The following is a 23,421-nucleotide window of genomic DNA, read 5'->3' on the forward strand; positions in this document are numbered from 1 at the left end:
GGTTCAGTCTTGAGAAATGCTGCTCTTTGTCCATATTTAATTAGCACAGAATTTCAATTTTCTAGCACATAAGGACTATAATCAGCTATTCAGGTTCACTAAAGTAGCTTTCATAACAGCAAATAAGAACACATAATTTTAAAAATTTGATATGAAATCCTACAAAATGAACTTTTACAAAATCGGAAGCAGTTGAGAACAAGCCTCTTGTATTGATTTTATCATATGGAGAGGAAAAGCAATGATAATGTTTTCTACATAATCATATCAATCAGCCTCTTTTTTTTTTTTTCCTGTCACTTCTAAAATGGTGATAATGTGATGTCGAAAGAATGCTGATTTGATCTCCAAATTTCCACGCCTTCAATTCATTGATTCACAATCTGATCCTCTGAACATTATTTCTCCTAAACAGTGTAGTGTTGTTGGATGGTTTCGATGTCCAATCCCTTCAGCTTGACCACTGATTCGACATGTCCCTTAAGAGTGTGAAGCTCCCTCAATCTGCAACATAGCCCTTGGTGAGAACATAAAGTGAGTTTTTGAGAAATTTTACGGTAACAAAAAGGCATATTTACTTGTAAAAATCACATGCAAGTATCAAAGTTTTGTGATGGAATAGACTTCTGTCTTCATTTGTATCTTTGGAAACAAGAACAGCTCTGGATAAGATCATGTTTATACCTTGCAACCTCAGCCCTTCTCTTGGCCTGCTCGGCGATTTCAGACAGCTCTCTGTAGTGTTTGTCATTGAACAAGCCAGCAGATTCTGGAGTCTGAAGTCCATGAAGTGTGCGTTGAGCCAAGGCCCATTGTGCTTCTCTCTCTTCTCTGCCATAGTCCTTCTTGGTGGTGAAAGCAGTCTGAACAGTCCCAAAACGAAAGGGCAAAAAAAAAAAAGTAATTTTGTTTAGAATGGTTATAATGAAAATAATGTCTTGATGAAGTGTATTATGATAAGATGGAGATGGATGGTTTTGGCTTCCAATTATACCTTGTTCTGGATCATGGAATCCCAGGCCTTGCCACTCAATGCATAGCGGATGATGAACTTGAGGATGTCAAGAGGGAAGTAGGTGACAATGCTGAAGATCCAGATGACTCCACCCCAGCCCCATCCAATACCTTGGATTCTAGCAAAGCTCCAGTTTGCATAGACAGCAATTATGGTAGCCAACTGAACACGGGCAGTTAAGAATCGGTTAGGCATATTTGCACATAAAGTGATGACAAAAGGTTTTTGCATTTTGACAAGAAAGTTGGCGAAAATGTTCAAAGGGACTCACAAACTGGGCAATAAAGAAAGCAGTGACAAGCATGAGTCCAGGGCGTTCGACAAAGGACCAGCTCCTTGATCTAGTAACAAAGATCAGTGCTTGACTGATGATGCTAACTTGGAGGTAAAGAGCAGCAGTGAGTTCATCTGGGTGACCTCTGATTGACCTGACCTTGAAGATATTCTACTCAAAAAGAAAACGAAATGAATTGGTTAATTAATAGATTGTTCTTGCCTTCAGTTCAGCTGGTTAACTTGTCCTCGTACGTATCAACAGAAGGAAAAAGAATTTACCGAGAAGAAATCAGTGTCAGCTGCGAGGTAGAAGAACACCACCGTCATGACGGCAAGATAGGTTCCGAGGACAACACCAGTGGCAAAGATTTCCTTGAGCTTCCATGAATCAGGCACAGGGGATGGCTTCACTCTATCCTTGGAGATGGTCATGATGGTCCCATCATTCAAGATAGCGATGATCAGGACCATGAAAGGTGAGAAGTCGAACTTCCAGATGAGGGCAATGAGCAAGAATCCCAAGACAATACGGATTGTGATTGAAACAGCATAGATGGTATAGTTCTTCATCCTCTGGAAGATGGCTCTGCTTGTCAAAACAGCACTAACAATGACACTAAGTCCTGGTTCGGTCAAAACAATGTCAGATGCACTTCTTGCTGCATCAGTTGCGTCTGCCACTGCAATACCAATATCTGCCTTCTTCAGTGCTGGGGCATCATTCACACCATCTCCTGTCATTCCACAGATGTGCTTCCTCTCTTGCAACTTCTTCACAATTTCGTATTTGTGCTCTGCGCAGATTTAGTGTTAGTTGTAGTACTAAGAGCGTTAAGAAACAAGTCATATCTCTTCTCATTTAATCCGATGGGTTGGCAAAATTACCAGGGAAGACTCCAGCAAAGCCATCAGCCTTCTCAATTAGCTCATCAATGGGAATTGAAGCAATGGACTCATCCTTGCTCTGGCCTAGCAGGGAGGACGAGGGATACATGTTGGTGCCCATTCCGAGCCTACGACCGGTCTCTTTGCCAATAGCCAACTGGTCACCAGTGATCATCTTGACATTAACACCGAGATCAAGAGCTTTCTTGATGGTCTCTGCACTATCGTGTCTTGGGGGGTCAAAGAGAGGCAACAAACCGATGAACTCCCAGGGGCCACCAGCACTTTCTTTGTTCTTCTCAGGTACAGCCTATGACATATTACACAATCATCTTTAGCTGTACTAAAACCGTGAAGTTTTCAATGATATGAATCCTGAGGTGAGATGACATAAATGGATAATTCTATGTTCAGTTTCCTATCAGCTCACCTGTCTGGCAACGCCCAAAGAACGAAGGCCACGGTTAGCAAAGTTGTCAATGATGTCATGTGCCTTCTTCCTCGTTTCCCCTTTGAGTTCGCAAAGTTCAATAATCTGGTGGAGCAGTGAAAGTGTTAGATATCGAAATCGAAATGTAAATCAGTGCAATTTTGACACCAAGTGAATGTTAATTTATCTTACTTGCTCAGGAGCACCCTTGCTGCTTCTGTGCCAATCTCCATTGGAGTCAATGTAGGTAATTGCTGTGCGCTTTTCTACTGGATTGAAAGGAAGGAAATGGAGCTCAGTGATTCCTGCTCTCGCCTACAAAGACCAAACAAGGCTCAGAGACATGAACCATATGGGAAAATGGAGTCGAAAAAAAAGCCTTCTTTTGTCAGAACTCAGAAAGGGTCTCCAATTCATTACCTCCCTTGGGTCACTCAACATGTTAACAATTGAAGCATCAATTGCATCCTGGTTCTCAGTTCTAGAAGCCCTAGCAGCGTACAGGACAACACTGTCTTTGTCCATGTTCTTGGGGAATACCTCAATCATTTGCTTGTCTACAGTCAACTTATTAAGGGTGAGGGTTCCTGTCTTGTCACTGCAGAGGACATCCATGCCAGCCATCTCCTCAATAGCTGTCATCCTCTTTGTGATGGCACCTTGCTGTGATAGCCTGTGAGACCCAATGGCCATTGTCACAGACAAGACTGTTGGCATGGCAATTGGGATACCTCCAATTAGCAGAACCAGCAAATTGTCGATTCCTTCTCTGTACTTCCTTTGCTGCACTGGGTACATCACTACTATCTCAATTACCATACCCAAGCCAATGGAGCATATGCAGAAGTTCCCAATGGCAGTCAACACCTAATAGAATTCAGAAAACATCAGCAAATTAATTCTTGCATGCTATAAAAGTCAATTCTTTAAATGAAATGTTTTCACATTCCAACAAGAAGTTGCACTACCTTTTGGAAGTGACCGACATGGTTGGTGCTATCAACAAGGTGGGCAGCTTTGCCAAAAAAGGTATGGACACCAGTGGCAATGACCACAGCCTCGATTTCACCTTGCTTGCAGGTGGAACCAGAGAAGACTTCATCACCAGGGTTCTTTGTTACAGGTAGTGACTCACCAGTCAGGGCTGACTGATCAATCTTGAGAGCATCTCCCTCCAAGAGACGAGCATCAGCTGGGATAATATCTCCCAACTTAACACTAATCAAGTCTCCTGGAACCAGGATTGCTGCGTCCTGCTCCGTCCATTTACCGTCCCTCAAAACCTTCAAAATGTTCAAAATGATCAATTTGGACTCAAATTTATTTATAAACTCTTCCAAAGTATTCACTATGATGAATGAGAGAAACACAATATGGTACCTTGGTTTTGGGGGCAAGACCAGCCATGAGAGCAGCAGCAGCATTTCCTGCATTATTTTCTTCAATGAAACTAATAGTTGAGTTGATGATGAGCAAGACGACGATACCAACAAAGTCTTGCCAATCTGGAGGCTTGCCCTGCATTTGGAACCAAAAAAAATATTAGCCCATAATATATTACAAAATTAATCTCATATTCTGAGGCAAAATTCTAAAAGTTATATAGAAAATTACCCCTCCATTGGCCAAAGCAATTGCCATCACAGCTGCACATTCCATAACCCATGACAGAGGATTCCACATGAACCCCAAGAACTTAAGAAGCTTGCTTTCCTGTTATTAAACATACATATGTATATATTCTTCAAAACTCAGTTCACTGTTGGGTTTGATAAATAAAAGAATCTCTAAGCAAAGAGAAAACATAATGGACCTTTTTCTCCTCAAGCTTGTTGGGTCCAAAAATTTGGAGCCTCTTTGCTCCTTCCTCTTCAGACAAACCTTCCCTGGAACATTTCAGCTGCTTGAACACCTCCTCAATGGGGATGTTTTCCTATCAAGGCATTTTAGTATTAGCAATCTTCTTTTTACATAAAACATTCAACTCTTTGTTTTCGTAGTTCAAGTTGATAATTTGGCAAGCATGCATGCATGCCTGCATTATCAAGTTGTCCATAAATACCACAATTATACAAAACAACAATGCTGCTACATTTTCAGCAGGGAAACTTACGAGATCAACTTGCTCATTCTTGATCTCTTCCAAAGAAAGATCAGAGGCCATGATTGCTATACTAGTGTTTGGAGAATCAGTTCAAGTATAATAAAGGAAGAAAGATAAAGAGCACTAAATCTCTCTATCTCCCCCCCTTAACGGGCTCTACTCTTTTTTTTTCTCAACTAACGCCTTTCCCTCTCTCAAACATATATAGATCTCGTCTGAAAGTGAGAGGATGCCCTTGGAAGCCCACGCTATTTAGAGACCTCCTTTCCTTATATTGGCAGGTCCGGGACGTCCGTGGAAAGCCTATAAAGACGGACGAATCATGACCATCCGACCTTTTCTACAGCTCTCTGCCTTGCGTTTGAGCAGACGATGAAGTGTTTGGTTAGAACATAAAATGAGGCTACCGTTAGGCAGTCATATACTTTTACAGCTCTAAAATACTTTTACTTTTTGTTATTTTTCTTTTTGTGGGTTGTTCGACACAGTAAACTGCCTACAATGTATATAGAGATACATCGTCTATAGTGATACAATAAAACATCCACAAATTAATAATTTTGGGATGATACAAATTCTATTAACTTAGAAAGGTATTAACTAATCAATAAATTAATAATTCGTTAGTTTATCTGAGTGTACTCAATCTAATCAACTAAAGTTTTTTTTTATCTTATAAAAATATGAATTATTCTATTAATAAAAGGAGGATAAAAGTCTAAGGAATACTATAATTTAATCAATATCAACTTGATTTACAAGTATAATTTAATTCAAGAACAAAACTTTTAGATGTAATAAGGAAAATTAGGGATGAGATTCAGGTTGACTTAAATAAACAATAATACCCTCATTTTTAGTAAAATATGATGGGTAATTTTAGTGAATTATTAATTTATTATAAAAACAGAACCAAAGGGTTATATAAGCTTTTCAAAAAAATTATTATTATCTTATTATTTTATTAAAATTACTAATTTAGCTCATTAATCCAAGTTGGCACCGAAAAAATTATTATGTGATAGATATTATTAATTTATAGAGTATTAATTTATCAAGGTTTCGCTATAGATCCACACTAAATGAGAAAAATAAAATAAAGTTAGAAGGTTGTTCCGATTAAAAGTGAAGAATAAAACAAAGTTAGAAGGTTCTAAAGGACAAATGAGAGTTTATATTTTTATGATTGAACAGGTTACACGTAGTAATTCTTATATCTACCAAGTAGTATACATTAAAATTACAGCTCTTTTTTTTTTTTTAATTTTATGATAATTCGATGGGTGGATTGGACTTTATGTTTCGATGGATGGAATACATAGAAATTAGAATTTCCATGTCTCCACTACACAGGATGAATAATAAGTATCAATAATTTGAATCGAAGATTAATGGGCCTCTTTCCTTTTTTGTTAATAAAAATAAATTGAGGAATTGTATATTGCCATTTTTAGACTTTAAACATAAAAATTTTACACGCTAAATGTAGCTTTCAGGATCATTTAATTGTTTTCATTTCACTGCCGGGTTGATATTGAGCAACGTACAAGTAATCCTATAAGTTACTCAATGATGACCATAAAGCTTATATACTTTTAACTAGGTTGATTTGTTATTTACATAACAGCGAATAACCAAGCCCATTTGAACCATCAGCCTTTGGGTTGGTGGCCACCACCCAGCCATTAAGGCTTGATGGGGTGAGACTTCCACCAAAATGCCACATTTAAAGTGGCTTGGTTTCAAAAAATCCAAGCGGATGCATAGTGCACCCGTCTGGCATAGTGCACCCGTCTGATTCGTGGTGGTTCAATCCCCTCCAGGTTACCTTTAAACATCCTTAGGTCTGCTCCCTTTCCCCTAGTGTTGGATAAATTAGGTTATACAACAGTTGTCGTCTCCGAAAAAAAAAAAAAGAATAACCAAGCTCGTTTGCAATACATCGTCCTATACAAGCCAAGTGAACCTAACCTGGCTCACATAATACCACCAATTCCTTGTCCCATCCTCTTTGAACTCTCTGTTCTAAACTCTCCCTACATGCACAATGGCCATTGCTTTCTTTCCTCTATGTTTAGAAGGACCACTTGCAAGATCCTAGGACTCAGCATGTTTGGATCGTAATTTTCTACAAAAAAAATTTTACGTTTTCTGTGAACACATTTTTCAATCATCTTTTCGCTTCATATACATCAAATCGTTACAGTATATTTTTCTACAAAAATTCCTAAAAATAACACGATATAGTACAAAATCAACTTTAAAACTGCACCCTTTCCAAAATTCAAGAATATGCATCCCCAGTACTGCAACAAATGTTGCTTCCTACCGAAGTTTTAACAGAATCAAATAGGACAGGGATGCCCTGTACATCTTGTCAAATGTGTCCAAGTTTTATACACCTATCCACTACTTTAATGAATCAGAGGACCTACAGCGTCCATATCTTTTTTGCCAAATGATAACTTTCTTATTGCAATAAAGGCAGCCAGCCATTTCCATTCTACAGATCAAGATAAATGCAGAAACTCTACATACTTTCTACATTAATTCAACACAAGCTTCAGAACAACTGAGACCCCTTCAAACAATGCCCAATATATGCTTTTAATCACCAAAACAACGCCAGAAAATGTATGTCTACCACCAAATGCCAGATATATAGAAACTGATCAAGCAAACTCAGTTCTGGAATAATCGAAGAAAAAGGTTTTGACATTTACCATAACTCCAAACCTAAGCAAGGCAACATACTTCCAATTTAACAGCCCTGCTAACAAGGGAATGAAATATCCCAAGTCTACAGAAGTAAAAACAGTTAAACATGGATTAGGAACACCTGCTAAAGAGACCAAGAATACCAATGTTTACACAAAAGGTGATATCGTGCGAGGTTGAGCATCACATATGTCGTATAGACTCAAAAGAAGGATATCTCTTCTCCTTGTAGGTAGTTCATTACCATCCCACATAAAGACCAACCAACCAGCTCAATTCTTACAAAACCAACCAATGTACAAGCCAGTCCTGCTAATTCATACCAATCAACAAGCTCAGTACTAGCGATTAATTCCAATCCAAGAGTCAGTTCTATAGAACTTTAGGTTGCCTAATTTCATGAAATCGGATATCCCAAATTAGGAACAGAAGAAAACCCTACTAACCACAATGCCGTTTCCCCATATTCAAAATCATTACAAGACAGCCCCAAAACAAAATCATGCCAAATTAATACAGGAAAATAACAAAAGCCAAATCATTGCAAGGAAAGCCACCTTAAAGATGTACTAAAAATAGATAAATTCATCACTATTAGTATCATTAATCCAACAGTAAATACACACACTATTACCAAATTCAATTAAATATCATGACTCACATTTTAAATCCCATTTATAATAATTCTTTCACAACTACACACACACGCACACACAGACACACACACTGTCACAAGTAAATTAACACTATCAACAACAGTATTCGAAAACTTTTCATCTAAAACCCTAGCTTGGTGCGACGCCAATGCCTCCGCTTTGCGTTGTACCTGAAACCCACAAACAACGAATCAAAAACACAGGAAATGATTGCAAGAGCAGCGGTTAGCGTACTAATTATCTGAAATTAGAGCTTAATCAAATTAATAATAAAAAAAAAACCTGATAGTATTGCCAGTTCGCATCCGAATCCAGTGAGGAATGGGTCGGTTCTGCCTCTTCTTCTTCGCCAACTTCTTCTTAATGAAGAAAGTCTTGTGGGAAGGCTACAAAAAATTAAAAGTAAAAATTAATAAATTGAATAAAATATTAACTGGAAAAATGCGAAATATTTCAAAATTCCGAGGCATAGGAGGGAAGGAAAAGGTTTACCATTTTCGATGTTTGCAGAAAAAGCAGGAGCAGTGTCTGAAGAAGAAGAAGAAGAAGAACAAGCGGGGTGAATCGAAGCGAAAGACCGAAAGCCCTAATCTTGGCAATTTTGAGGTAAATGACACAGTGGCCCGTCAAATTGGAGGAAGCCCAAAGAAAATTATCTTTTTCAGCCCAGCTCATGATTACTTTGGAAATCTCAAAAGTCAAACAATTTTGGAATAACATTAGAAACCTCCCTTGAGGTTTCTTCTAATAACACTTAGCACCCTTCATAATTGCAAAATGACTATATAAATTCTCACTCGATACATAATTCATATATCAAATAAATGAAACTCAAAAATTTGAAGAAAAAGAAATAAAATCCATTTTCTTCTATTTCTCCTTTCTCCAACATTTTCTCTTATTCATTTTTTTGGATGACTTGTAATTTTTTATTTGTAAATATAGTGGATTGAATTTTGTTTACCCTTTTTTTTTATGATTATGATAAAGTGGAATATGATTTGTTTGTTTGTTTTAAATAAAATTTTATAATGACTTAATACAACTTAAAAGTTTATACCACGAGTTGAGAAAAGATTAGGACAAAAAATAAAATTAATAAAAAAATCGATTTTGAGCATATAGAGTTGAATTAATACTAGTGTAATTCTTTACAAATATCTTTTTTATTTTTCAAATATATATTTTTATGGACTACAACTTTGTGATGTAGTGGTAGTATTAAAGATTGTTTTTTAGGGTGTATTTCTTTGGTCTGAAAATATTTTCTAGAAAACGTTTTCAATAATCCAGTGTTTTGTTGCTCTAAAACTAGTGAAAATACATTTTACGGTAAAATATTTTCCCAGGGACAATATAAAATAACTTCCCTAAATGAGCTACCGAACTTGTTTTTCCGAAGAATGCACAGGAGATCCTCAGTGCCATTTTTCCAGTGACAATTCAGTACCACATCTATATTTATGACAAGTGTCCGGTTTATTTAATTTGTCATGTGCTGTTTATTTAAATATCTTCTACCATCACGTGATAAGTGAAATTGGCACTGGATTTGGCACCGAATAGAGGCATAGAAGATCACAACTGCGAAGAATGTGTCTTTAACTAAATTGAAACTCATAATATCTGTTAACAAAAGAACCTTACGTCCAAAGTTACAAAATTACAACCAAACACCCAAAAGTGGTGAGAAGATGGATTCCCATGGTTAAGGGTTTGTCGGCTTAACGTGGTGGTGTAGTAATCAGTAAAGAATAGTGGTGGTGTGGTGGTGTTGATCAATCATGATCGTTTTGAGGGTAGGAATAAAGTTGCAAAATTGCAACCAAATACCGAAAATTATTAAAATGCAAATATTTTCCTATAAAATAATTTCAGGTGAAAATATTTTACATCCAAAAAAATAGAGTGTTAAATTTTTTATTTTTCTTGGAGTAAACAAAATGATTTAGAAGTATTTTTATGGGAAAATCGTTCAAAACATTCCTCATGTTTCACCTAATGAATTTTTTGTCCTTTACTTTTAAAAAGTTAATTTTACGTCTCTTACAAATTCAAATTAGCAAAATTTTGTTCAAATCTAAGTTTTTTTTTACCACTTTTTAGCTTGAAAAACACTGTGTGACCTGTATGCAGTCATTTTTTATGTACAACAAGGGTCAAATCTCACCTTTGTTAGAGATAAAAAAATGAATATGAATTAGATCAAATGCCACTTTTTAGGAGAAAAATAAATATGATTCAAGTCAAATTCTACATTTTCAGGTGCAAAAGTGATTATGGATCAAGCCATTTATTTAATTACAAATGAAATTTAACCATTTTACCAAAAAAATGACTGTATGTGGGTTACACGATGAATTCAACGTAAAAAGCGGTAAAAAAAAATTAGGTTGGAACTAATATTATCAACTTGATTTTGTAAGTGACAAAAAGTTACTATTTTAAAAGTAAAGGACGAAAAGATTCACTTGACGAAATATGAAGAACGTTTTGAATGATTTTTCATATTTTTATTTAGTAAAATGAGCAAAAAGGTATTATTGAATTTTTAAAATTTTTGTTGCACAAATAACAAAAATAAGGAAGGTAAGTAATATTTTTAAAATCTTAGAGATGCTAAGTAATATTGAAAGAAACTTAGGGGAGGTTTCTCCTAATATTCCAACAATTCTTGGTGTTGGAGTAATTACATTATGAATTAACTTTTGTTGAGTATTTGAGTAGTGGGTAAAGTTTGGGGTAGAAAATTGGTTCTAGACAGGAAAAATAAGGGTTGATTATATTTACCTCTTTTGAGGTTTAACCATACTACCAAACAAACCATAGAGCTAATTTTGAAGACACCAACCGTGTCCTTTGAAATTGTCATGTTGCTTCAAAATCTCCGTCTTCCTCCCTTATTTTAGGCAATACTAATTTCATGAATGGCTAAAAAAGGGGATTCATATCACATCTCAAATCCCCTTTTAACCATACCCCCTGGGGCACCATTTTCAGTTTTGGCTGTTGGAGCCTCTGACATTTTTGAAATGAAAACTTTTCAGAAATCCCACTTAGCAAGAAGGTCCAGTCAAATGCTGTCTTCATCTGGCACATGAATTCTAACTCCTGGAACTTGTCAACCCTCAACAAATGAAGAAACTGGAAATCTTCATCAGATGGATCCTCTCGGCACCTAGTTGGGCAAAACTAAGTACTGATGGCTTTGTTTCATGACCATCAAACAAAGCAGGAGCTGGAGACATTATTCGTGACTGCAATGGATGTTGGCTGGCAGGTTTTGCTAGAAATATTAGAACTTGCTCAGTCCTACTAGCTGAGCGCAGGATGGATGTCAATTAGCAAAGGATCTGAACATCTCCTCTTTAATTAGTTATAAATTGTACAAAAGCAATTGACCAATTAATTGACTAGTTAACAATATTATCAAACTCCTTATAGCGATCAGAGACATATTTTAAATAGAATAAATTGTATAAAAAAATTGATTAATTAATTAACTAGTTTTTTTTATCGTAAGTGGGAGGGTTCGAACCTAAAACGTCTTATTTACAATCCCTACCTTCGAACCACCCAACCCTTTCTGAACTTAAGACCTCTTATTTACATCCCCTTTTTGAAAACACCAACCGCATTCTTAGAAATTGTCATGTTGCTTCGAACTTCTGGAACAGAATCTTCCTGCCTGCCTTCCTTCCTTCAGGCAATACTAATTCTCATGAATGGCTAAAAAGGGGATGTATATCATGTCTCAAATTCCCCTTTTATACATATTTCTTGGGGCACCAATTTCAGTTTTTGGCTGTTGGAGTCTTTGGCATTTTCGAAATGAAAAACTTTTTAGATTTCCCACTTAGAGAGAAGATCCAGACAAATGTTGTCTTCATCTAGCACATGAATTCTACCTCCTAGAACTTGTCAATCCTCAACAAATGAAGAAATAGGAAATCTTCATCAGATGGATCCTTCCGGCACCTAATTGGGCAAGACTAAGTACTAATGGCTCTGTCTCAGGACCGTCAAACAAAGGTGGAGTTGGAGGCATTATTTGTGACTGTAATGGATGTTGGCGGGCAAGCTTTGCAAAGAAAAATTGGAACCTGCTCAGTCCCACTAGCTGAGTGCTGTGCACTCAGGGATGGATTTCAATTAGCAAAGGATCTGAACATCTCTTCTTTAACTTGTTAACAATAGTATCACACTACTTATAGTGATCAGAGGCATACCTTAATTACTTTAAGTTGTACAAAATATTGATCAATTAATTGACTAGTTAACAGTAGTATCACACTCCTTAAAATGGTCGGAGTAATACTTTAAACAAAATAAATTGTATAAAAATTGACCAATTAATTAAGTACTTTTTTTTAGCGAACTTGAGACCTCTTATTTACACTCCCTCCTTTCAAACTAGGGCTGTAATCAAAACGAGCTGCTCGCGAACTCGGTCAAACCGAATTTGAGTACCTCGATAAGCTGAGCAAGTCGAGTTCAAGTATTTAAAAGCAATGCTCGAAGGCTCGTTGAGCCTTATCAAGCTTTTAAATTTTAATTCTTTAACATATTATTATTATAAAATTATCCTTATGGCCAAAAGATTGGTTGAATTTACGAAATGTTTTAGGTAGTATGAAAATTTTTAATAGGCAATAATGTCTTTTCGCTCAAAAATTGTTAAGAAAATAAAATTTTCTAACTCGGTTGCGAAAAGACTCGCATTGACTCGAACCCATTCGAGTCGATCTCGAGTTCTGTGAGTAATACATCGAGTTCGAGCTCGAGCATCCTTCTTGCATGTCGAGTCGAGGTCGAGTATGGCGATATTCGAGGTCGACTCGACTCAATTACATCCCTACTCCAAACCACCCAGCCCTTCCCACCCCCAACCAATTAATTAATTAGTTAACAATATTATCACACTACTTATAAATTATCATATGCATACTTTAATTAAAATAAATTGTATAAAAAATTGATAAATTATTTAACTAGTTTTCAATAGTATTGCGGTACTTATAGTGATCAGAGACAGACTAGAATATTTAATTAGCATAAACTGTATTAATCAATTAATTAACTATTTAACAAGAGTGTCACACTACTCATATTGATCCAAGGCATACTAGAATATTTAATTAGAATAAATTGTTCAGGTATGTTTTATTTTATGACCAATCAACTGTTTATAGTGAATATTGTAATAGCAAATATAGAGATTGCACCCATATTGGGAGAATGGAATTAAACAAGTAAAGAATCCATTCCACTTATGCAAATGCAAACAAGCATGAGAAGATAGTGTCATGGAAAAGTAAAGAATAAAAAAGAGAAAACAAGAAGAAAAATAAGAAAAAGAAATGAAAAGGTAAATGAAAAATAAGAAAGAAGGGCATATTTGTCTAACAACAACTACAATTCAATCAAATTTGGTTTGAGTGATGTTAAACAACTTAAAGAGGACAAAGGGCTTGTTCTCGATTGATTACATTAATTGATTATCGATTTTAATTTTTGTGCTGTTCTCGATTGTTTTTGTATTTTAATTATAGATGCGTTAATGATAAAAAAAAAACTATAATCTATAATCACCTAAAGAGTAACTTTTGCTGATTCTAATCATTTTCTATAGTAAGTTTCTATAACAAAATTTTTAAAATCTAAAGCAACCGAGAACAAGGCCAAAGTAGGACCAGCATATGTTTTGTACATGAAATAGCTTGAGTTTGACTCCTGCTCCTATAGAAGGGAAATCGAAAAACACTATAGCAATTAAATTAGATGATGTTAAATCATTACAAGTAAAACCAAGTAATCTCTTTGGAATAGTTTCATTTGCTAGGGTGAATTTCTGAGCACATAGGTATCATTGCCCACGCAAAAAATCAACTCATCAAATCTCAAAAAAAAAAAAATGCAAAGAATTAGCTTAATTATCATTACTATTCTTATCCAGTTATTTAACTCATTTGCATTATCCAAAAAAAAAAAAACTCATTTGCAAGAGAGATCAGAAAATCAATGCAACTGATATACTACATGACTTTTATTTTCCAAACAACAACTCCACATTTATTATACAACAAATAGGTTGACAATTTGGAAAAATGCTGGAGGACCCTCGTTCTGCTACCTCACCAAATATTTCTTAACAAGCTAATTTCTTCTTCAACAGCTAAATTTTTCTTTCTAGTTTTTATCCCATCAAGGATCGATCATTACTTTTAGTCTGAGAAGAATTGTAGAATTATTCAAACGTCCAACCGTTTACTGGTAGCAGTAACAAAATTGTTCAAGGATATGGACCAAAGAAGAGGAGAAAATGACAAGATTGCTGACAATGGAGCCAAGAAGAAGAATCCAAGAGAGCCGACACGTTCAGCGCTCCCCATTCAATTCAAGAGCAAAATTCAAGAACTATCAGGGGCAAACTCCATTGATGGTGAGATTTTGGTAATTCAAAAGTCCCTGACCAGTCGTGATGTTGATGACCAACAGGGCTGCTTTTTTATTCCATCTAATCAGATACAAGAAAATTATAGAAATTGTCTTGATTCGGATGAAGTGGCTCACCTCAAAATGGGTGAGGATCGTGACGATGTTGGAGAAGATCTCTTTTTTCTTCCCGTAATATGTGTCGAACCCAGGCTCAAATTTAGTTTGTTGCTCTTGAAGAGGTGGAATCCCAATCCAGCTTCAGGAGAGGATAGCATGTGCTATGGGTTAACTAAGAATTGGAATGATATAAAGTCCAGGAACAATCTCAAAATGGGAGACGTTTTGCAATTATGGGCAGTCGGAGCAGGGGAAAATATGTGGTTTGTTCTTCATAATCTGACAACTGCAGGAAATGAAACTGACGAGGAACCAGAGAATAATGAAGCCAACAATAAGACTTCAACAAATCTGAGACGTACAGGGCTGCCCATGAACCCAATCGTATTACATTCTGGGGGCTCTCATGGGTAGCTCGATTGGTCACGGCACGCCTCCTTAGGAGCCATTATCCAGTGTCCGCCAGAGTTCGAGTCCCATGGTTATCGTGTTCGAGGGGATGGGGCCTCTCCTCCCAAGTCGATGGGGGATTAGTCGGGTCTGCTTTACCCGATGGCCTGGATACCCCCTACGTCAGGGAAAAAAAAAAAAAAAAGTATTACATTCTGGGGAGCTTATATGACATTTGAAGGGCTACAGAGCGAGAAAATGGGAGAAAAGCAAACATGAAAACACGTGCAAGAAGCCAATATTAGCATAGAAAGTGACAAAGTTTCCCTGCACTTGAGCAAACATTTTAGAACAACAATAGAAGCTAACAATCTTCATTCTTCAAATGGTCGATGGTCGCTTGAGCTTCACTTTGATGAGTATCAGTGCCACCTGAAACGCTTGCATTGCAGCCGCTGCCGTCTCCTCCACCTGTCGACAGTTTAACAAGAAGAAAACACAAATTTCCACCAACTCGAACTGCCCACAGTTGCACAATGTCTCCTTCTTCCAGATTTTTGGCGGCTGCGAAGCGATTCCAATCTCCGATCAAGACATACGCTCTGCTAGGTTCACCTCCAGCCTTATCACTAGACAGCATTAGATTCCTTTTCAACTCAACGAAAACATTTTCGACCACAGGGTCGATCATGGTAACGCGGATAAAATTTTCAATGTTGAGTATTTTTATTTCATCATCGTTGAAAAGCTCATTCCAAATAATCCCTAATGGAATGATGAACCGGTCCCCAGTAGCTTCAGATTCAAACAGCAACTTTTGAATCACCAAAATCTCATCAGAAATAGATATGTCCTGCCCCTTGGATAGCGTTTGAATCCAATTCTTGATATCAGGGTGAAGCGCAGGTGGAGGATTCGGACCAGCAAGAACAACTTCCTCCGTATCATATTGATCTTCATCAGCGGAATCATCTGTATCCTCCCCAGATAGTTCTTCTTCACCAACAGGGGGATATCTGGAATTAGTGGCCCCCCCTGTTTCTTGGGATTCGCTTCCTTCTTCATTTTCTTCTTCTTCAGAGGCAGAACTCTGTGTTTCATCAGTGAATGCATCTTCCTCCATATCAAATTGTTCTTCTTCAGCTGATTTTTCTTCCTCCTCCCCAGATTCTTCTTCATCAACGAATGCGTCTTCTTCCTCATCACGTACTCCTCCTCCACCGACAATGTGATAGTTGGAATGAATGGCCACCCCTGATTCTTGGGATTGGACTTCTTCTTCACTTCCTTCTTCTGGAGGAGAACTCTCTGTTTCTGACTTGAACTCCTCCTCCTCCTCCACCTTCTTTGATTCGTTTCCAGAGTTCTTGTTGCTCGCTCTGGATTCTTGATCACTTTCTCTCCCGTGCTCCATATTCAAGAACTTTTCTTTTTTCTCTTTACTTTCTGGTAATATAATCTGAGAGGCACTAAACAATGTACCTCTGCTGGAAATTTAGATTGCTTTTATTTGTCACGCTGGAGAAAATACAAAGAAGTTGGTTCTCCAATCTTGATGATAAAAGAGAACGCTGTAAACTCAAAGTTTTTGTTTGATTTCTTGATAATTTGGTTTAGGCAAGTGTGAGGGTACTCTAGGTGCAATTTATACGTATGTAGAAGAAACAACATGACTATGGAAAAGTAAATATGTGAAGGGAAAACATGACCATCACGGTCCGTGAGTTCTTGGAAGTTACGGATGCCTTATGGTAATTGCTGAAATGACCACTTAATTCTTATTGTCTTAAATAATGGGTCTTCTTCAATTCTCCTTACAACAATGGCAATTAATTAATTCCTGTATCCGCCATTAGTATTTAAACTATATTGATACCATATTATAAGTCATCGACATAAATAAAAAGAATTAGAAAAAAAAAAACTTACAATAAGCAGGTTTTGATACTTTTTATATGGGTTTTTGTCTGAATTCTTTAGAAGATAATCACAATCTTGATTTGCTTGTTATACTTCTTGCACTAAATTCTTGTTCAAATTTCTTGAACAACAATCGCAAGCTTTTTTGCCCAAATGAATTGCAAGACTACTATTGTTTTCTCGTTGTTTTGTTATATATGTTGGAAGATGAATAGTTATCGATAGCTAGTTTTAGATTAATACTAATAATGGACTCTTTTACAAATTATAATTTTAGAAGGCTCTCATGAAAAAATTTAAAAAATAGTAGCATTACCGATTATAACAAGGGTCTATAACTCTAAATGTTGTGATGGTACTACTATTCTATGTAAAAAAAAAAAAAAAAACTACAATTTTGGATAAAAAAAAAAAAAGAAGAAAGGTTTACATAATCTGAAATCTCATTGCCTTTTTTTTTTTTTGAATTTTTCTAACTGGTGACTCATTAATACACCTAATATTCACTTAACCTACTATATATATACACATACTAATAATTATTATTATCATATCTTGTATTTACATACTTTTCCTATTTAATCTTGTCTACCCTCGCTGTATTTATTTACTTTTTCTAATTAATCTTATATTTTCAAAAATATAATACTCGAAATATATCTTAAGGCACCCGTTAGACAAACTTTTTTTTTTTTGATAAATAAAACTGGTATCAAGTATCAAATTTCCTTTTTTTTTCCTATTAAGATATGACAAAGCTTGATATGCCTATGGAGCATGAAATAATTCACTTTGTCGAAAGTAATCGATTGTATATGAGCCTTCACAATCCTAAAAGAAAAGAAAAAATTTAAATAAAAAAAACTTTTCTATTGGCAGCCTTCGAATTTGAAGAAAGATTTTCGATGATATAATCACAAACAAATATAAATAAAATATGAATGGTCAATTGAATAATGTAGAAATCAGTCAACAATTACGATTTCTTGTATACGATTTACCACAGTCTCTATTGGAATGGAGCAGATTCTTGTAATTTAAAACTTTAATATATATATATATATAATAATTATTAATAATAAATAATTTTTAAATTGTTAGTAATAAATAAGTTTTAAATTATTAGTGCTAATAAATAAGTTTTAGGTTATTAGTCAAAAATGAAAAAGAAAATACCATTAGTAATAAATTCTCATTCATCCTCAATTCCCAACCCGCCAAAAAGGACTGGAAAGGTTACTAGCACCTTTTCTCTCCTTTTTTTGACAAACGATACCAATTTTCTATATATTAACACTTGAAATTACAAGAGTTAATTACAAAACGGGGTAACTATCCCCATATCTTTCCTAGCTAGTTCTGATAACCAAGATGGAAATGATCCCTCCCATTCAATTATCCTAACTGGCTTAACTGCAAATTGAGCCAAAGCATGGCTACAACTATTAGCAGTCCTGGGAATAAACAAAAACACACAACAGTCAAAGTTCTTCGTCAAGTCTTCAATGTCATCCAGGATCGTTTGTAGCTTACAATCCTGTGCATTGCTTGAGTTGATTAGGCTCGCCACACATTTGCAATCAGATTGGACCTCTATTGTAGTCCATCCTGCATTTGTGGCCATTTCCAACGCACTCCTTATTGCCATTGCTTCCTCGATGGCTGGTGCTCCTCTCCTCCGTGTCACGATGCCTTTAGCTTTCACTATCTTTCCACGCCTTTAGCACCTTTTCTCTCCTAAACCGCCAATTTTGGCCTCAGGTGAATTGACTGTAGATGCAAATGAAAAGATTGGGAAGTCGGGTTTTTAGCAAGAAAAGATTAGGGAAGAAATACATGGAGAAAAATCGGGTTTTTCTTGGGGGATCTCGAACGAGGAAGGAGAAGCAGAGAAGACGAAGAGGAAGCAAAATGGTGGATTTTTTTTTCTGAGAATTATCTCTAAGAAAGAAATTTCAGAAAAGATTCGTCCTTTTTTCAAAGCCCCTCTTCTTCGTCTTAGGCTTCTCAAACTATTTTGCAGCTCAGCTCTCACTCTTCTTTATCTACTGAGGTGTATATATTTCTTGCCAGCTGAAAAATTCATCGGATTTTCTTGGATGTGTTTCTCCATAATAGCCCCTATTTTGTCTCTGTTTTCTTTAAATTTATTTATTTTTGGCTTATAAAATTCTTGAAATTTAATTTGGAAACAGTGTACTAGTACTAATGTGTTGAGCACTTTCCTATGCCCTCGCGTACGTTATTGGAATACCTGAGCCGGTATGCTGATTTATTGTAGTAGTATCTCCTGGTTGTTCATGAATCTCTCCTGTACACGTTCTACCCCAATTGATTAATTCCAAGTTCTGTGAACCAGCTCTTTTTTTTTTTTTTTGGGAGCGTTTATTTAGTGCATTTCGCTAATGCTTTTCATCCATATCAAAATGTGGAACCTGGTTTGGCTGGATTAGCTTTCTAATCATATAATGGAATTTGGCCAGTTCTCCATGACTGTCTGTATTTCATTGGTTAACTTTTTGTGAATAATAGTTGTGCTTGGCCATTTATCCAATGTTATAATTGTTAGACCAGAAACATGATCCGCATTCAGACTTTAAACAAGCTATATTTGATGATGGTCTCAGGCACCTTGAGTTATAGGTTTTCAGGTGTATAACCACGAATGCATTCGGAGAATTTTGGGCTTCACACAGCCTGAAGTAATCTAATTATTTATTTTCATGAGCTGAATTTCTCTTTTGGATCTGTGAGTGATTTCTACTTCTTTCATTAGTGATGGTTCCTGGTGGTATCTAATGATAGGTTAATGATCTTTTGGTTGTGATTGTTCATCCTTTAGTCTTTAATCTTTATATACAAATAATGACACTATTTTTGTTCTCTTTTTCTTTTTTTCTTTTTTTTTTTTGGCTTTGTTGCTTGGTTAGCGAGCTTGAACTGTTGCATAAACCCTTTTCTCATGCAAAGGGTTTATATTTTGTGTTAGCTTTCTGTTATACTCGTAGAATTCTAGCATAATATGGGAGTCAATATCCAAAACGAGTTTTAACATTGTCGTATTTTTGTCAAAAGGGGAACTATGCCCCAGCTTCTGAATAATGCTCTCTCAGAAAGTGGGAAGGCCTTATTGACCTGCTCCCCCTGAGTTGATACGTTTGTTTACTTACTGCCAATACAAATTTATAACTATATCATTCTTAGGCTTCTTTTTTGTCAATAGGATCGTAAACTTGTTTGGACAGGGCGTTAGGTTTCACAAAATTAAGGACGTTGGCTGGTATAAAATTAACACATGCAAAGTGGAAGAATTACAGAGACCAGCAACAGGGATCTTTCAGCTACCAGGAGAACCTGCCATTGTGATGAATTTGCATGCCTCCAATGGGTCCAAGAGATTCTGCTGCTCCTGCTAGTAATGTTGTCAGTGATGCTAAACAACATGAAGATCCTGGTTTTGGTGAATGGTTATGGTTTGGTTGGAAGAGAAGTTCTGAAATTATTTGGAGGTCAGTATTATGCTGGAAAAGTCACTGAGTTTCATGAGGAAATGGGCTGGTACAGGGTGGTGGCCTATGAAGATGGTGACTCTGAAGATGTTGAATGGCATATGAGTTGGAAGAAGTGCTTCGTGCTCCCCTGGATATCACGGTGCCTTTGAAATCTATAGCAGCAAAAATCGTTAGGAGGCAGCAAAAATCTGCTCAGAAGCCAGCCTGCAAAACCTGCGACTGGTGGCTTTGGATCTCAACAAGTACTTTCTGAACCAAACTTTCCCACTCCAAGTCCAGCTTCTTTATTGCCAAAGTCCAGGTTCTTTATTATAGAGCTAATTTACAATCCACCCAGTCCAAGAAATAATGATGTTCTTATCCACAATTTTATTATTCGTTTTTGTCTTTTATTGCCTTCTTTTTCATTAAAAGGCCAACGGATTTTGATACTCACTCAACGGATTTCTTCTATTTTCTTTTTTATCGTCTATCACATTATTTCTAATGTTGTCCGAAACCACCACTCTTTGAGCTGGTGGCCATCACCAATGCATTAAAGCTTGGTAGGGTGGGAGGTCTCCCACTAATTTGTCACAATTAAATGCGGCCTTGCTTAAAAAATTTTTGCAAGTGCGTAGTGCACCCGTTTGGTCCGATGGTGGTTCAGTCCACTCCAGATTACCCCAACACCACTTCAGGCCCTCTCTCTCCCCATAGTGTAGGAAGCTATCGTATCAACAGAAAAAAAAGAATAAAAATCTTTTTTTTTTGTTGGTATGTAGTTTGCTTGCGGAATTATCTTTCTTACGTCATTTGTGTAAAAATATTTTTACATCATCGACTTGGATGTGTGCCAAATGTACAAATTTAATTAAACATGAATTGTAAAATCCCTCCATACGTTAGATTAATTCTTAGAGCAAATGGTGTATACACTTGTACTAGTTTAGGTCACTAAATTATTTTCTTAGTCGAAAATGTTATTGAACTAACCAAATTATATGTTTTGTGTCATTCCGTTTAATTTGACTGTTGAGACAAACAGAATGGACATCATGTGATTTGCAGGTATAGGGTTTGAAAGGCAAACTCGTCTTAAAATTTCGAGAGCAAGGGCAAACTCATCTTAAAACGAAAATTTTACACAATATATATGTATACATATATATTCTTGGACTTGATGTTTCCAGGTAAAATATGGTGTAGGTAAACAACTGTACAAAAAAAATCTAGCCAAAGAGGTCAAAGTTACAGCCAAATGGCAGCTTTGGTGACGCGTTCTAGAAATCAACTTTCAATAATGACAAAAACATGAAAAAATGCGGTTCGTGTGGTCATTATCTTTTGTCGTAGAAAACGAAAACTTTGAGATGATAGAATAAAAGAAGTACACATTTATACGCTTCAAAACTTTAAATGCTAGAACTTGGATTTTTGTTGGATGGAATGGCCAGATTGAAACATTTTCTTGAGTTTGAAGGGCTGAAGGAAAACATTTTAATTTGGAGGGTAAATTGAGTGTTTTTGCATTCCTCAACTGCCTTTATCTAGGGACTTTCTTAAGAACACTTTTTGAAGGAAACTTTCCCTCATTGCCACAATTGCCTTGAGCTAGCAATGGAGAATTTTTTTTTTTTTTTTAAAAAATAGCATTTCTATAACCTAATTTATTCTATTTTAGAGGGAGGAGGAAATTAAAGAGATTGTATAAGTCCAACTCGATTAAAAGACTGTTCCGACACATTCTTTGAATTTTTTTAATTGTAAGTGGGGGGGTTCGAACCCCCCGACTCCGATCCATAGAGGGATTTAATCTCTTTTTGGTGACTACTGAACCAAAGTTCAGTGGTTCGAACTTTTTACTAATAAATAAGCATGGTATCTTGGGTTGCCTCAGCAAAAATATATTTGAGGTATGATGAAATGGTGTCATATGTTCATTAATTTTAGTGTGGTAAAGATCAAAAAGTCTACAAATTGATAAGCCCCAAGCTTATGAAATGTGTTAGTAATCGAGACAGAATCAATAAGAACGTGTAGAGAGAGTGAGATTTGTTAGAACTGAGCAGAAAAAAATAAATAAATAAATAAAAAGCTTCATTGCCAAGATACTTTTTCATGATTATACAGATTCTTTGATATCCCAATCCGCCATTTTGTAGAAAGGTCCTCCACCACGCTTGCTGTAGAGGTAGAAACCATCTTCTTTTACCACCCAACCGCATGCATGAGAACTCTCAACGCAATAATTCTTTATCAGATCAACATCAAAAACGACCAATTCTTTCTGCTTTCTGCCCTTAAGCCACCAAAAGTGACAAGAGTAGGAAACTCTTTGACCATCTCCCATGAAGAATTCCCAGTTGTAATCGTCGCTGAATTTAAGGGTCTCATTTCCACGATCTCGATCACTGGATTTACAGTGAATTACCAAGGGAACGTTGTAAGGGAGATTATCAATAATGTGAACTGAATACACGTAGCGATCAACTGCAATCACTCTAGCCTCGGAAGGAAGGATGGAGAAAACAAGAAAGATGAAAAGGAATTTTATCCCCATTGTACAAGTACGATTGACCATCTTGTTAATTCAACTCTATTGTGCCCCAAACTGCCAAGTATATCGAGCTTCTTATAGGAGCCATCTCAATAGAAGATACATACTGCCCACCCAAGACAGGAATAAATAATGCTGTTGTTATCCTCAACTTTATTGCTTTTTGTCTTTTTTTTTTTAATTACAATAAAGATGACAGTTCAGAGCACAAGAGAGTGGAATTAACAAGATCATCAATTGTACTTGTACAATGGTGGATAAAAGGTTAAAAAGTAAAAAGATGAAAACGAATGATTTTTTAACAAAGAAAATATGGGATATTTCTAGATATATATTTGGTCATTAGGTCATTTTTTATTGATTTTTTAATTCTAACTTATAAAAAAATTTCTATAAGTAGGATTTATATTACAAGCCATGC

General features: G+C 36.1%; 3 protein-coding genes across 4 annotated transcripts; all 3 read right to left on the bottom strand.

Annotated features, from left to right (window-relative positions):
• Positions 1-127: 127 nt before the first annotated feature.
• LOC113695293 (ATPase 8, plasma membrane-type-like) lies at positions 128-5,430 on the bottom strand. 2 transcript variants are annotated; one of them, XM_072055987.1, is made up of 14 exons: positions 4,720-5,430; positions 4,420-4,539; positions 4,221-4,319; positions 3,987-4,124; positions 3,575-3,889; positions 3,027-3,473; positions 2,799-2,921; positions 2,607-2,711; positions 2,177-2,486; positions 1,571-2,085; positions 1,287-1,460; positions 995-1,177; positions 685-863; positions 128-517 (listed from the first exon to the last, which is right to left on the bottom strand). In XM_072055987.1, the coding sequence occupies exons 1-14, from the start codon at positions 4,768-4,770 to the stop codon at positions 481-483; spliced, it is 2,796 nt and encodes a 931-aa protein (XP_071912088.1). In that variant the 5' UTR covers positions 4,771-5,430; the 3' UTR covers positions 128-480. The 2 variants fall into 2 exon arrangements, with proteins under 2 accessions (XP_071912088.1, XP_071912087.1); XM_072055986.1 differs by having other exon boundaries at positions 128-504; positions 4,720-5,427.
• A 2,539-nt stretch (positions 5,431-7,969) lies between these two features.
• LOC113695305 (uncharacterized) lies at positions 7,970-8,779 on the bottom strand. Its single transcript, XM_027214345.2, has 3 exons — positions 8,577-8,779; positions 8,367-8,470; positions 7,970-8,254 (listed from the first exon to the last, which is right to left on the bottom strand). Exons 1-3 carry the CDS (start codon positions 8,757-8,759, stop codon positions 8,206-8,208), a joined length of 336 nt encoding a protein of 111 aa, XP_027070146.2. The 5' UTR covers positions 8,760-8,779; the 3' UTR covers positions 7,970-8,205.
• A 13,786-nt stretch (positions 8,780-22,565) lies between these two features.
• On the bottom strand, positions 22,566-23,003 carry LOC140009998 (S-protein homolog 1-like). The gene has a single exon (XM_072056358.1). The coding sequence runs from the start codon at positions 23,001-23,003 to the stop codon at positions 22,566-22,568; it is 438 nt and encodes a 145-aa protein (XP_071912459.1).
• Positions 23,004-23,421: the final 418 nt, after the last annotated feature.

Source organism: Coffea arabica, chromosome 6e, assembly GCF_036785885.1.
Source record: "Coffea arabica cultivar ET-39 chromosome 6e, Coffea Arabica ET-39 HiFi, whole genome shotgun sequence".
In the NCBI taxonomy this organism is placed as follows: domain Eukaryota; kingdom Viridiplantae; phylum Streptophyta; class Magnoliopsida; order Gentianales; family Rubiaceae; genus Coffea; species Coffea arabica.